Source organism: Phoxinus phoxinus, assembly GCF_949152265.1.
Source record: "Phoxinus phoxinus genome assembly, chromosome: 24".
Classification (NCBI taxonomy): domain Eukaryota; kingdom Metazoa; phylum Chordata; class Actinopteri; order Cypriniformes; family Leuciscidae; genus Phoxinus; species Phoxinus phoxinus.
Window position 1 is genome coordinate 25294833 of NC_136899.1, and position 15752 is coordinate 25310584.

Below are 15752 nucleotides of genomic sequence, written 5' to 3' on the forward strand. Positions count from 1 at the left end.
TCTCATTGACTGAGCTGTTCTGGCAGTTAGCTTCACTGACCTCTGCTTTCTGCATATTTGGCAGGCATTGTATGGCTCTTTGAAAAGCTGCTCGAAATCTTGTTACATCACAACGATCAGAGCATTGGAAGCGCTTTATACAAAGACACTACGCCGTCATAACAGGTGTCTTTCACTAATAGCTGGCTAATCCAGTCTGAATCCGCTGTCATGCCAAGTTTTCCCAGAGTTATCTGTGACACTTTCTCATTACATCCCTTTTTATCGCTTCCTTTCTCTATCTAAAGCCAAAATCCATACTTCCAATTACTCTGAATGTCATATCTATAAACACAATCCTTTCATGTTCATATGTCTTATAATCAATAATAAAAATCCCATGATTTTCATGTAAACAAGGCTTTCCTCTGATGCCCACCTGTTATTATTTTTTTTACCACATTTGTATTAAAGCAGAACTCTGGGCAAGTACAACTAGCCACAACTGCAGAATCTCGAGGTCATGGAAAGGAAGACGATGAAAATGTAAATCCTTATTTTCACATTCTGTTGCCACAATTCAGAACGGCACAAACGCGAACCATTTCTTCTTCGCTTGTGAGCAACTCCGATCATCACTCTTCACACACACAACGCTCCTCCACCTGCACACTTCTGTTTACCTTTTCCCGGCTACAACGGGAGTTCCCACGGGACTTCAGCGCGAGACTACAGCTAGCCGTCTCTAAAACACTATTTAGGTGAATTTAAACAATGGCTAAGTTGCAAAACGCATCTTGTTGTCATGTAAGGACCCTGTTCATGTTGGACAGACATTTTAATTGCATTTTGTGTCTGTTAAGAGGCACAAAAACACTCTTTATGAATATGCCCCATAACTGCCGTTAGCTGAGTGAGCTCTGGGCATTAGCGGTAGCAGCTCCGTGTTGCAAGTTTTTTTTTCTATAGACAGTACTCACAAAGGTATAACTATCAAGATTAACTTAAAAATTGCCCGGAGTTCTCCTTTAAGTACTAATGTGCTAAAACAATGATATCAAACAACCAAATTTAGAATACACTTTTATTGATATGCATAAAATATACATGTGAACAGATGAGCCCAGGATGATACAAGTTACACAATGTGCTAAGCGTTGCCGTTTTCCTATAGAAAAAAAAAAGCGTAACATCGCTTAATGCATTAAGACAGTGGTATTGGAGGACAAAATCCAGTATACACCCTATTAATAATCAAACTATGTACACATGTAAGCAGATGAGCCCAGAATATGAACGCAATACACAGTTTCACTTCAAACGTTTACACTGGTTTTCAATGGGAAAACGCTTGACATGCAAATTAGCCCGTTGCAATCATACTACATTTAAAATAGTAGTACTTAAGTGCCACACCACTTTTTTATTTATTTATGTATTTATTTTGGTTGAAAAGCTATTATCTTTTTTATCAGCTATTACGTTTATGTATATATACAGTATATAGATATTATTTTTTATTTTATTTTTTTTCCTATCATGACAACTCTTGGAAGGGTTTAGCATGATAATGGATGTGAATAAACGCATGACTCGCTTCTGTGAGCATGAAGACGTGCACAAATAGCATTTATGAAATAACCCATAGCAGATCTATACAGGTGGAGCTGGGGAAGGAGGAGGGTTTCAGAGAACGTGTGCTGCAAACTGCTATAAACATTGACCAACTATTTGAATGGTGATCAGCAAGCTCATTGGATACACATGCATGAGAACCAATCAGCTTGTGCCGTGTAGTTAAAGATGTGGTTGTCAGCAGTTTGTGTGATGGACCCATCAGCCTTCACCATCTAGAGTTTCATAACAGAACTTGGTGTATAGATTCAAAAGTCCATAATGTTTTTATTGTAATTGTGGGCACATTTGGGCCTCACACATCCAGTCATGATTGACGGCTGATAGTGTGTGCTGGACTCAACTGTGATGGCCTCTTGCTTGTGTTCTCAGAAGACCTCTCAGTTTTAACCTATAATGTGTCTTCATTACGACTGAGAGCCTCATGCAACAATAGATCATTAAAGTGACAGGCCACAGTCAGCAGATAATTGTGATTCGAATTCTGGGGTCATTTAGGGTGAGCTTATTAACATATGTATAGCCCAGCGGATTGGTCGTCAATATTATGTCTAAGTCTCTCATTTTCTCTCTGTCCCTTCTCTTCGCTTCAATCATCCATCTTTATCCATCCCACCTGTCAGTTACTTCGTAAACCTTCAGATATCATACGCACAAAGTCCCATGAAATGAGCCTTACAAACAAAATCACTTATTGTTGCTGAGCGACTTTGCTTGGGAAACTGGATTTAACAACATGTATTGGATATCCATAAAAATAAATATTGTGAAGAGGAATGGATTTTGTTTAGCTTTGAGAATAGAGGGTTTTGTCTGTTTTATGTGCCATCTGCCTGCATATGCCAACCTACTGACCCGCCATTGATTATTACACAACATTGATAACTTAATTGAAATGACGGCCCGTGTCAGAGCTTTTTTTGTTCATCTCTTGCATGGCCATTACTAAAGGTCATGACCCATGACCCCAAGTGCGGGGTCCCATAAGGGGCTTGGGGCTCTAATTCAATAGTTGTGGATAACTGGGTTGGACACACACACACACACACACACACACACGCACACACACACACACACACACACACACACACACACACACACACAGAGAGAGAGAGAGAGAGAGAGAGAGAGAGAGAGCCTTTCAGTGTCTGTCTGATGAAAATTTTCCTTCACAGTTATGCAATACTTTTTCATGTCATATTAGTTACATTTTGACTGAAGTGACATATATTGTTAATGTCTCACATTATTTTATTTGAATAGATACAACATATAGGCTACATTAGTGGCCAAAAGTCATGTCTGGAGGGGATATTTGTTTTTAATGACCTTACAAGTTCAATTAAACCGTAAAATTATTTTAGATATTTTTGTTTGCATTTGTTCATAATTTGGCCAAAAATTATGTTATACAATTTGATATGTTTCATTGCCTTATTATGACAAATAAAACAATCGACAAACAAGCATTGCCACGCAATATGCTTACAATATCTTTAACACATACATTTTTAATAATATTTTAATAAAGGGTGAAATTTCATATGCCGGACGTCACTTTTGGTAATGTATTTATTACATTTTATTTTATTATTCTCATCATTCTAATTAACAGTTCTAATTACAATAATTGTATTATTGTCATGACGCATATACATATATTTTCTACCTTTTATACTTGTTTTTGTTGATGGTAAAAAAAAAAAAAAAACTTTGGCAACGCACAATATTGTTTCAGAGGGAAAAATAACTATTGGTCACGCTTTAGTTTAGGGTCCAATTCGCACTATTAACTAACTATGACTTTTGCCTCAATAAACTCCTAATTACTGCTTATTAATAGTTAGTAATGTAGTTGTTACATTTAGGTATTGGGTAGATTAAGGGATGTAGAAAATGGTCATGCAGAAAAAGGCATTAATATGTGCTTTATAATTACTAATAAACATCCAATATCATAATAATATGAATGCTAATAAGCAACTAGTAAATAGTGAGAACTGGACCTTAAATTAAAGCATTACCAAACTCTTTAATTCTGCCTCATTACTCTTTATATCAATATTGTTATAAAGTGGCAGAGAGATGTTCCAGCTTGGTGTCCTACGGTGCCGTTTTTCTTCATTTATTAATAAGAACAAGGCACTTGGGAAAGGTGGAAAAACGAATAGCAAAAGACGGGGAAAAGTGATGGAAAAAATGTAAATAATTGACTGGCACATGCTGGTATGTGGCCATTGACATTTCAAAAGCTTCAGTTGCTGCAAGTGTGAGTGTGTGTTAGCATTAGCTCTGATTTCTCCTCCTGTTTTTCTGAACGAACCCTAATGCATGAACTTTTAATCTGTTCTGCATATTCTGAATAAGCCATGAAACGTAAACCGCCAGGAATCATGGTTCAGGAATGACTGACAATAGATTGGCCAGATAATCCCTTTTACAGATTCAATCGCACAGCTAACTCGTACACCAGATGTCAAGTAATACGCCGCTGCTTGATGTCGGTGAGGGCCCAGGGTTGCCCACCTCTGAAACCCGATCTCCACCTCCCCGCGATGGGTTGGTGCCCTGGCGTCTGTTAGCTCTTCTGCTGAGGGGCTTTTGAGAGTGAGGTCAACGGTGTGTGTAATAAGCTAGCGCTAGCGGATGGCTAGTGCCCATTCACATGCTGATTTTCTAGTCGATCCATTTGCATTAAGTGCAACCTAATTGCCAACTGCGGCCTGATTATGGTGCGTGTCGGCCGAGATGAAATATGACCTCCCGTCTGCACCCGGCGCTGCTCAACTGATGTCAGATGGGCGTAAATCTAAAGGGAAAAGTTTTCGACACCGATGAAATACTACTACTTGAAATCGGTGATATATGCTTGCATTTATGGAAGAAGAAAAAAAGGATGTAAATTACCTCATGCATTAGAAGAACTCTCTTTGTTCATGTAGGCTGTATTTTCCACATCTTTTCTTTTGTCCATTGTGCCTTGTTTCACCTGTGGCGGGGTCCCAATAAGTTTCCTAAGAAGAAAACCCTCTCTTATTTGCTTGGAAGTGTGTCCAAATGTGACTCCTCAGTTAGTGGCCAATGGCATTTTGATGAGCCAGAGAGGAACAGCTGGAGTCTGCAGTAGTTTAAGTGACCATATCGCCTCTTCTAGACTCTGGAGTTGTGCTGGTGTTGTCATCGCTCGCAGTTGTGAGGAAGTTGAGCAGCTGTAAGGGGTATTCGGATGGTTACACACTCTCAGAAAAAAAGGCACAAAAGCTGTAACTTTCAAAAGGTACGTATTTGTACCTAAAGAGTGCATATGTGACCCTGGATCACAAAACCAGTCTTATGGGTATTTTGTATTATTATTGAGATGTATACATAAATAAGCTTTCCATTGATGTATGGTTTGTTAGGAAAGGACAAAATTTGTCAGAGATATGACTTTGAAAATCTGGAATATGAGGGTGCAAAAAAATTCAAAACATTGAGAAAATCTCCTTTAAAGTTGTGCATTTATGTTCACGATTGTGCTGCACTCACTCACAAAAAGACATTTTTGATATATTTAAGTTAGGATATTTACAAAATATCTTCATGAATCATGATCTTTACTTAATATCCTCATGATTTTTGGCATAAAAGAAAAATAGATAATTTTGACCCATACAATGTATTGTTGGCTATTGCCACAGATATACCCGTGCGACTCGAAACTGATTTTGTGGGCCAGGGTCACGTATTAGTTCCATATTGGTACCAAAAGCGTATATATTAGTACCTAAATGGCACATTTTAGAACCTTTTGAAAGGGTACCGTCCCAGTGACAGCTTTCATACTATTTTCTGAGAGTGCATGGCTCCAAAAAAAAAATTATGATGCCCTGATCATCATTCTTCATATTCATTTTGGTCTTTCTCTCTCTTTTTTGTAACAAGTTTAAATTTGAGGAGGTGCAGAAACCGGATCTCCCCCCTTATTATTTTTCACTCCACTATGGGTTTCGAACACTAATGCATTACATTCTCCTTCTAAGTTGCTTATTTTGTTCATGTTAGGAACGCTGTGAATCAGATCCTAACCGCTCTGTTCAGATCCACTTGGCTCCTTGGAGTCTAAATGGACTGGCCACAACATGCTGACAGAGTTTATCGATAAAGTCTGTCTCCATCAAGATTCAAGGTTCTTATCCACTTGTTACCTTGGAGGACTGAAACCACTGAGATCCATCTGAATAATAATCATAATATAATAATAATATCAAATTGCATTGAGTGCAGCCTAAAGATGGAATATTAGTAGTAGAAGTAGTATCCAAATAATTAAAAGCAACACCACTCACACCATTATTGTAACATTACTCATATTGAAATATAGTTGTCAGCCATCTAATTACAATAACGACATTTTAAATTAATAGTGAGATGTGTCCTTCAAAAAGCCAGTTGAAATATGCCGTCGTTAGCGGTGTCTGTATCATTAGTCGTGCCCCACCCCACCTGAAGCAGTGAGTGAGATTAATGAACTGAAGTGGCATATTGAGACCTCAGCGACGGCAGACTGAGGGGTCGTGGGGTCTTAGACATGTGCATCAGGCCCTGAATACATTGAACAGTCTAGGCAAGCTCTCTGCCACTCTCTCTGATTCGAAGTACCGACCAATCAATGATACCGGATTAACAGCCTTAACTTCAAATTTCATCTTTCTCTTTATGGACTCTGCAGCTGTCAATCAAACCTCTGCTCTAATGCTCACTTCCCAGAACTCAATAATAAGACGCAAAACTTCCTTTTAGCATTATGCTTTACCTTTTTTTCATTTGGTTGGGGTTTAGGTTCTCACTAACAAATTTTAAAAGACCTGTACATGATGGGTTCCTAAAAATCACAGCAGTCAAATATTTCTGAAGACATTTGTTTGTAAAGTTAAGCTGAATTAGATTAATTAAATTGAACTTCTTCAGACAATTTGAAAATCTAGTTATGCATTTATGTTATGAAAATTATGCTTTCTTTTGTATTTCACATAGAGTCATTATAGATTAATGTCTATAAAGGAGCTTGTTTTTGGTTTTACTGACCATAAATGTGTAAGATTGCCGGGGCTCCACAGGAGAATGATGGATTGAATTTAATAATTGATAAAGGTCTGGTGTTGCTGTGGACAAATACCTCTGTTTACCGGAACATCTTCAGATTAAAGTGGCGCTTCTCCAATATTTTGGCCGACTGTCAAGTTTTAGAGTGTTCTTCATGAGACAGCATAGGGAATTGGGTAATACTAATGTTACATGTTTTGTTGGTTCATTGTTGGCAAGAACTGGTGGGTGTGGCCAACAGCCATTACAGGAAGTGATCGCATTCTAATTGACCTGGGCGCAATCTGCCATCTACACCAATGAGAGCGCTTTTGTAATCATATCAATTACTGACATATGTTCTGGAGACCAAGGCTTTATAGCCCTAGTTGGACTGCCAGTTTGGGCGAAGGGAATGCATTGTGTTCTAGTGGACTGAGTAGCAGGCATCTGTATTTTCCTATTGCTATGCATTATGCTTTTTTTATGTGTACCTCTTTTTGATGTCTCGCCTTCTTTCACATTTGTGTGATTTCACAATATTTTTGTTTCAGATGTTGAGCCTGTATAAGTTTCTAGTTTTGTGGTTCAACAACTGTTTAAAACTTCATTGCATACTTTTCTAAGCAGTCAGACATGTGATTTTCATGTCTGGTTTTCACGCCTTGCTTTGAATCTAAAATGTCATAGAAACTTTAGGGTGGGCTCCTTTGACTTGTGAAAGCAAACACCTTATGTAGCAATCATGCACGACACTCCAGGATTGTGGTTTTCCTAGAAAATTTAAAAATCTAGTTAATAAATTGAAAGTTTAAGTCTAATAAATTAATTCAGCAGCAGGTTAAGTGTTACTATGCAAAATAAGTGTTAAGACACAAGACCCATTAAAGCTTTACTCCCAGCAGTGGCCATTGTCTGCGTGAATTGTGTTTGAACGTTAGCCAGACTAAAGAACGTTCTCACACTGAAAAACAGGTGCAAGATTTACACTCACCCTTAAACTGAAAGAAGAAAAAAAAAGCTGAGAGATAAAGATTGAGAGAGAATTTAAACTGTGAGAGCATGTCGGCGAGAACAGCAAAACCAAATGTGTTGTTTCTGTCTGGGTAGTTTTGGACATCCTCGGTTGGTGCGAGCGTGTGTCTGTGTGCATTTAAAAAATGAAAGATTTATTTTCCTCCTTCATCATCTACTCTTCATTCCTCATTCAGCCCTCCATGTCTCCCCAGGGAAGGTGTGTGTGCAGGTGCTCACATACAAGAAGTAAACGGGGCTCCACCTCTGACTTCCCAATGGGGGTCCAGGCACACTCATCAGGACCCCCGCCGCGCACTTAAGGGCCCTTACGCCATACATACACGCACCCCCAGCCTCTCTAATCGGGCCAGCCCGCATCTTTGTCATGCTGTTTTTCTCTAAAAGGAGTACTGGAGGCTACACTACAGAGAGAAACGGGAACAGGGAGACAGGAACAAAAGCACGCCTCTCATCCGCAGCAGGGCTGCTTGTTAGGGAGCGACGGCCCTCTGGGAGCAGGGCACTTGGCAGAGGACATAGGGTTGTCAGGGGCACAGCCGTACATCAGTCATGGGGAACGTGGGTGAAGTCAGAGACCCCTAAGCCTGCAGCATTATCGCCCCTTTGTCAAATCTGCACCTGTCACTCATTCAATACAAGAACATGAACCGGTCAAACTTTGATTTACTGCCAGGCCTCATAGCGCAATGAAATGAAAAAGCATCAGATATAAAGGATAAGTGATCAAAAGAAAAAAGGAAGGAAGAGCTGGGGGAAGATAAAAGAGATAAATGAGACAAAGGAAAGCAGGCCATGATGAAGAAAGGGAAAACTCAAAAGAATGATGACGAGAAAGATTTAATTAACGCGAGGAGAATATTCAGACCCTATACATGACTGTTGTTGAGTCTGATTGGGCTCTGTTGTGTTCTATTGTAGATTGGCTGATGCTCATTGATTTCCTGTAAAGATAAGTGATAAAAAGTTAACTTTTGTTTTATCCCTGAAAATGACCAGCAGTATTTCTGATTTAATCTGTCCATGCCATCTGTACAGATCTATGAAGGGAGCCGATAGATATGACAGTCTTTGAAGGGAATTGAGTCCGCAGGGGTATAGAATTAATATGACTTAAGCTTTGAGTTGATGCAATATGGCCGAGGGCAAAAGCAAACCCTTCTTTTCATCTCCCATATCTGCTATGAAGATTTGGAGGACATGGAAAGAAACCAGATAGTCTGACAGAATATCAAACTGACAATACGTCTGATAAAAAGAATTGGAATTGTACATCGGGTATCAAAATTATCACTGTGTGTGTGTGTGTGTGTGTGTGTGTGTGTGTGTGTGTGTGTGTTCGTGTGTGTGTGTGTGTGTTCGTGTGTGTTTGTGTGTGTGTGTGTGTGTGTGTGTGTGTGTGTGTGTGTGTGTGTGTGTGTGTGTGTGTGTGTGTGTGTGTGTGTGTGTGTGTGTGTGTGTGTGTGTGTGTGTGTGTGTGTGTGTGTGTGTGTGTGTGTGTGTGTGTGTGTGTGTGTGTGTGTGTGTGTGTGTGTGTGTGTGTGTGTGTGTGTGTGAAGGGGACATTGGGGACAGAACCAGAGATCCTTGATAGGAAAATCAGGGGTCAATCAGTCTTATTAAACATGGTAACTGGTTTGTTGATAGTTCAAGGTGGTTTAGCCTCTACTAAGTCCAAACTAGATCTACTAACTGGTAGTCTATTTTATTGACAATAATCAATAAAAAAAAAAATAACAATAAATGGCCAGCAATTACTTTTTGACCAAGGTGGTTCTACAGTTCAAAACCAGCTCGTAGTCCATCTGCCCATCTATAGCTTGGGCCACATAATGAACAGCTAAAACCATGTACAGAACAGGTCAAAACTAGGTCCTGGTGGACAGAATTTTAGAAGGATTCTCCAGTAAAGAAGCACAGCATGACCAACCCAAAGACAAGACAGTCACAGACAAAGAAACAAGCATTCATATGTCAGTGTCGCAGGTGCTTCTCGACAGGGTTTATAAGCGAAACATTTCCTACATCAGACTTAAGATTGGATACATTCATTTCTTCCATTCCCATAGCATTGCACATTCTACTTCCAGACCAAATCGCTCTGCCAATCTACAAGCACTGAATCCATAAAGCACATGGTAATAACTTGGACCGCTTCACTTGATGTCTCCCAGTGGGGTTCTTCCGCTTTGGTTTCTTTTTTCCCCTCCTTTCGTTATGGTTTTAACTAGGCATTATCTCAGTGTTGTCACATCGAGTTTTCTCTGAGCAAGAACAGGTGAGGAGCCCTGTTTAGTCAGATGCCTCTGATGTCAGTGCTACCCATGCATCACACTCGATTCAGAGAGTTTAATCTGCAACAATAACCTTCTGTCTTCAGAGAAATTGCTTTCTGGGGCCGTAAAGTAAACAGGCAAAAGGTGTTATTCAGCATATTGAGAAAGAGTCATGAGCGGGAAAGGGTGTGCGTAGAAAATGATAGAATACAACGAACAAGAAAAGGAGGGGGAAGGGTAGAGCAAATGGGGTGCGGACAATCGCAAACTGACCTTTCAGTCAGAGAACACACAGACAGATATTGAATGAGTCTCATTGTATTGGGAGAATGAAACTGCTGGCTTGTTAAATGGTGTGGCATATGGATATTTTATCTTTCTTTGCCTTTAATTGCTTTACTGTCAGACTGTTTTCCCCTTGAATCTCACTTTAGGGAGGAGAGACGAAAATAAACATGAAGACGTCTCCAGCGCGGAGAGGCTCGACTGAACGCTATCTCTCAAACAACTCAGGCCCGTCCTTTAAGCTGGCTTCAGGTTGCATACCGCCTGACCTTTAATCTGATGCATAAACAAGAGGCTGGGGAAAGCGATCCCTCATCATCCTCCCCTCATACTCCGCCGCCTCCTCATCCACCTCCATTGTTTGGCTTATGGGTGCATTTGTTCTAATTGTCACTGCTTTATTGACGCAAATTGCTGCAGGTCTTTGTGAGGTCTTGTTTAGCCGGGCCCTGTGGCTGACAATGATGCATGCCCGGAGGTATTTATAACCCACACGACACCTGATGTCAAGCGCGTGCTGAGTCTAATCATGTGCAGTGATGTTGGAGTATTCATGGACTCCAGCGAACAGATAGAAAGATTTGTCTTCTTTTCTAAAGGAAGATTGAATAGGGAGAGTAAATGAGATGGGTGGCCGCCAGCACTTAACGCACATGGGCACTCTTTTACGATTCTAACTGCTAATTCCTCAGTGCCACTGGGATTTCATACCAGATCCCCCAAAGAGACCAATTGTAATTGAAATGCTGCTTATATGGTCCATTTAAATGGAAGTTCTCCTGTTGATCTGGTAGAGGTACATATGTTGAACCCTATTTCATGAGTAGACCATTTTCATCTTTGTCTGCCAATCTTGTAATTTCCTGGTGTCCCTATGACACTGATAGTGGTCTTGTCCACATCTGTGGCTGTAAAAGTTCACTTTTCATTTTCTAAATTGATCTCTTCAATGACAATGGAAGGTCATTGGATGTTGGATGAAGGTCGGTCATTTGGTTTGTTTACTAGTTTGAGCTCAAGCCTCAGCTGGTTACCAGACTCAGTGACTCAGCTTATGGTCATTTTAACCTTTACAGGGTCTTCCTCAGGCTTTTACGACCAAATATCTGCTGTTTGTTTTGGAGTCAGAGGAAGGCTGTTCCTAGACAGGGAGATTAAGCTAATGGCACCTTCCCTGTCCATCTCCTAATGGATGAATATGGCAATGCATACAACAAAGACCTTAATAGGAGTGTGGAGTGATGGTTTAGTGTCAAGACTGTCCCCTGAAAAACATTGTTTTAATCCAATCATATGGCTAACTCTTTGATGTTGGCCATCACCGTTACATGACACTGCAGAGAGATTACAACATAATTAGATTTCCTTATGAAAAATTGTGTCATGAATAAGACCAGATCATGTTCATTTGCAGATCTCTATTCTCTTGTTCTCTCTGTCAAAGCTTTGTTTGCCAGTTTTCTATGTTCTGCTCAGAGCTTGTTAGCTGTCCTCTTGCCGCAAGCATAGACACTAGGCACATTGCCACCCGATGCTAATGTGTAATCACACGTTTACAGGAGCTAATGGCCAAATTAATTTCCCCTCACAGATGTGCAGTAATGGCCGAGTGATTTGTTTATTTTTCTCAGGCTTTGTGAGAAAGATGCAGCTGAGAGTGGTCATCAAAAGTCTACAGATGTCCATGATTCTCGCAGTGTAATCTGTTCACACACACTGTAATATTCCTCAAAACATACTACAAAAATGTCATGTCTCGCATACAGTTACCTCCAACTTTATCATCCTTAGCTTCATTCATCCTCGAAGCCGCTTGACGTTTCTTTGAGAACCGCCTTTTTTCAAGTTTCTACTTTTGCTAAAATGTCAGCAAATGTCAGTGGATAAAGATGATACACTTTGCACATTTTATGATAACTTATCAAATGGCATATTTAAAATTCAGCCTTACATTTGGCCCAAAACTCTCATAGTGATAGTATCTCCCTTTTAAAAATGGATTTAAAATCCTTTCCTGTGCCTGTTTTAGCGGATTATTATACTTGGTAATGGCGAGAACACTATTTTAAATGGACACATATAGGATTTGCTCCTTGAAACGGCGAGTAGATTACCTGCCTGTATTTGCAAAACCAAATGCACACGGCATACGGCTCAATGATTCGCTTAATTTAAAACACTTCTATTTTCACCGCCTTGCAAATGCATTTGATGGCCCTCTAGCTCTTCCTCCATCACATATGAATATTGGAATGGGGCGTTAAATGAAGTAAAGCTAATACAATTGATTCTAATGGCTGCATGAAACAACAGGACAAGGATGTTCAGTCATCACCACTCATACGATTCTCATTCGGCTCCATTTGGTTTTTATGGAAGGCCATTTAGCGGCAGTTTTAATGAAGGTTGATTGGCAATGTGTCGGAGTGGCCATTTCAGTCAGTGGGCTGTTCCTGCTTGTGATCTACAATTATGAGTACATTTAGGCCAGACATCTCATCTTAAGTAAGCTATCAGCGTCAGTAGAGGCTTAGCCACCTGTATAAGCGCCTCACAGAGATGACATCTTTGTAAATCTGTATCCTGTCCTTTTATTTCTTGGTGCTCCATATTAATGTTTTACCTCTTTGTGCTTTCATTGAGTGCCCCAACTCCCCCTTTTTGAGAATCTCCTTCCTTAGTTCTCCTTTGCTCTCTTTGTATAAATGAGCCGTATTTTCAGACAGAATGTTGTATCATAATGAGGGGTTTGTCACCAGCAGCCCGTGTGGTGGAGTAGATAAAAAGCGGGGCTTGATTAGGGGGACAAGGCATATTGATTCCCATTGACGGTCACTTTCCCCAGCTCTTAATGAAAGGAATGCAAATGAGTCTCTCCGAGTTCTTGAAGGGGGAGCGGGGCTGAGATGTGGGCCTTTGACTCCCTGTCGTAAGAGGGACATGTATCATTGGCCATGGTTCACTGGGGAGTCCTTCACGGAAACGTTTGGTCCGTTTCATGTTCTCATGATGCCGGCAAGCACAAGCCAAATGTGGAAAAAGTAATGGACTGTGTCCGTACGTGTAATTTAGCAAAATGGATAGGGGCACATGGGCTCAAATGGTGCTTATGCTATTGATTTAGGAAACAAGCTGTATTCTTATAAGGAAACATGCTGTACTGTACCGTCTTGTATGTTTTATTCAAGCTGATATCATCTGCAGTGTACCATCTGGTCATTGTTCTTCTCAGGTTGATGTCTGGACCATTGGTGATGTCATAAATGAGGATATATGATATTTTTTTTCTCTCTCTCCTCTATAGCAACAGACTGGCGCCTAGCAACCATGACCGGATACATCGGCTACGGCAAGAGTTCCAGCAGGCCAGGCATGAGGAGGAACCTGATGACCGCCGTCGATCCTACAGCTTTCAACAGCAACAGAGGGTGAGTGCAAAAGCCTGGTGTTTGGTGTTCAGGGCAAAGGGCAACATGTATTAGAATGAGATATTGTCAGGGATCACATGAGTTGTGTTTGTTCTGAGGTAGTTTGATTAATTTAGCATTTTTGAGGGGGAAAGAGCATTTGTTGTCAGCTTGCATTTTATCTTCTTTCAAAAATGCATCTCACAGTTTATTTGCCCCCAACCTTGCCTGTATTTGTTAGGTCTGCACAGAGGTGAATGTGTTTTAACATTTTGTCCTTGAAAGTCAGTGCTTCATTTTATTGTCAGAGGTTAGAGGCTAGCCATTATTTTATCTTTATCAGCAAGTTAAAATAATATACACTGCTCAAGAGGCTGGGAATGGAATTGCAAGGGGTCAAAGGTCAAATAGCTGTGTATCTTTGCTCTGTAATGGCCTGAGCCAGACATGGCGGTCTGTCTTGTGACTTCCTGTTAAAGGCACGGAAGGGATTTTAAAAGATGACAGACTAATTACCCCGAGGAATGGAACCATTTCCTAAATTAGAGGTCAGCTCTCTGACCCTGTCCTCTCCGACATATTTGGCCTCCATTTTCCTTCCAGGTCTTGAATTGCTCTTCAGAGATTAGAATGTGTTAAACTCAATTAATGCATTAATGTTCTGTTTCACTCAGATCAGTGCAGAGAGCAGAAGCACAAAATAAAAAAATAAAAAAATCAGCATCTCAGACACTTACCTTAAAGATTAAGGATGGATGCATAATAAAAATGCACTTGCTCAAAGGTGAGGTGTGTTATTTATTTGGCACTAGTGGCACCAAATGGAAGAAAATCTAAAATTGTACATTTTCTGAAACGTGAGTGGTGCTTGTCCTTGGAAATTTTGCAGACACACTACTGGGGTCTTGTGGGTTGTTGCCAAGGTATTGTTATGTAGTTGCTAGGGCATGCTGGATGGTTGCTGGAATGTTGCTAGGTGGTTGCCAGGGTGTTATGGTTGATTGTTAGGGTGTTATGGGTGATTTCTAAGTTGTGCTGGTGGTTTGCTAGTTCTGTGTGGTTAGAAGGTGGTCGTTTTACTGGCCCGAGTCTAAAGTGCCTACATCCTAGGCTCTATTAAACTGATCTGTAGAAAGGGGTTGGATCTCTCTTACACCAAAAGAGTAAGTTTTTAAAAATGGGTTTTTACCACAGCTAATGAAAGATGTTTAATGAATAAATTACTTAATGACAGTTATGTCAAAAGGACCAGTTATGACTGTAGTGTTCACTTCAGGAATACATGTGGTCTCATAAGCAGGCTCTTATACTTGCACTAGGTTGTATCTGACAGCCTTAGCTTAACTGTTTGCAGTATAGATGAATCAAAACATCTCTTTGTACTTAATGGTGTCACAGTGTCGGGGGCTTCTAGTAGAGGAAGTAAAAGCACTGTTGTTTGCACAGCACCGAACTAGAGGAGTCAAGCTGGAAGGCGCCTAATTGCTTGTGATAGTTTACATTGTTTAAAGACTAGAGACATTTTACAGAAATAGAACACGCTCCCTCCCTCGTGTCTCAAGTCTACTGTATTAACAGTTGATGGGTCGACCTCTTAGTTTGAACAGGACTAGTTTCAAATTACAAAATATTCTAGGTGGGACCCAGGGAATGCCTTTCAGTATTTTAGGGTATTATAAGAAGTGTGAATTTCCTGAAGTCTGCGGTTTAGACTTTTTTTTCTACATGCGGATGGCACCGTTGCAGTACCCAGGTTGAATGAAGGATATGTTGGTAGTTTTTTGTATGGGAAAAGTCTCTCCAGCTCTAAAATGGTGGGGAAAATCTTGGCAAAATTTCTCAGACTGAGGTTCAGTACTGTACTGGTCTACAGGCTGCAATACTATTGACGCAAACAATAATTAAAGCACTAAAAGCTTGTGTAAAACAATAGTTGAGAGGTGTGTGTTAAGGATGTAACCAAGTATTCAAGATTAAATGTAAAGGTGAGTCCCCTTCAATGTTGAACGTGGTTACGGGTTTCACATCACAAGGAATCAGGTGGTCCAGGTGTTTCATCCCTGGATTGCAT

At 40.3% G+C, this 15752-nt stretch overlaps 1 protein-coding gene across 1 annotated transcript in view; it reads left to right on the forward strand.

Annotated features, from left to right (window-relative positions):
• The window catches only part of LOC306992726 (partitioning defective 3 homolog), a 128624-nt gene that overhangs the window by 97836 nt on the left and 15036 nt on the right, over positions 1-15752 (forward strand). The window contains exon 5 of the mRNA XM_079601882.1: positions 13579-13702. Within this exon, the coding sequence (XP_079458008.1) occupies positions 13579-13702 (124 nt within the window). The remainder of the gene's footprint in view (positions 1-13578; positions 13703-15752) is intronic.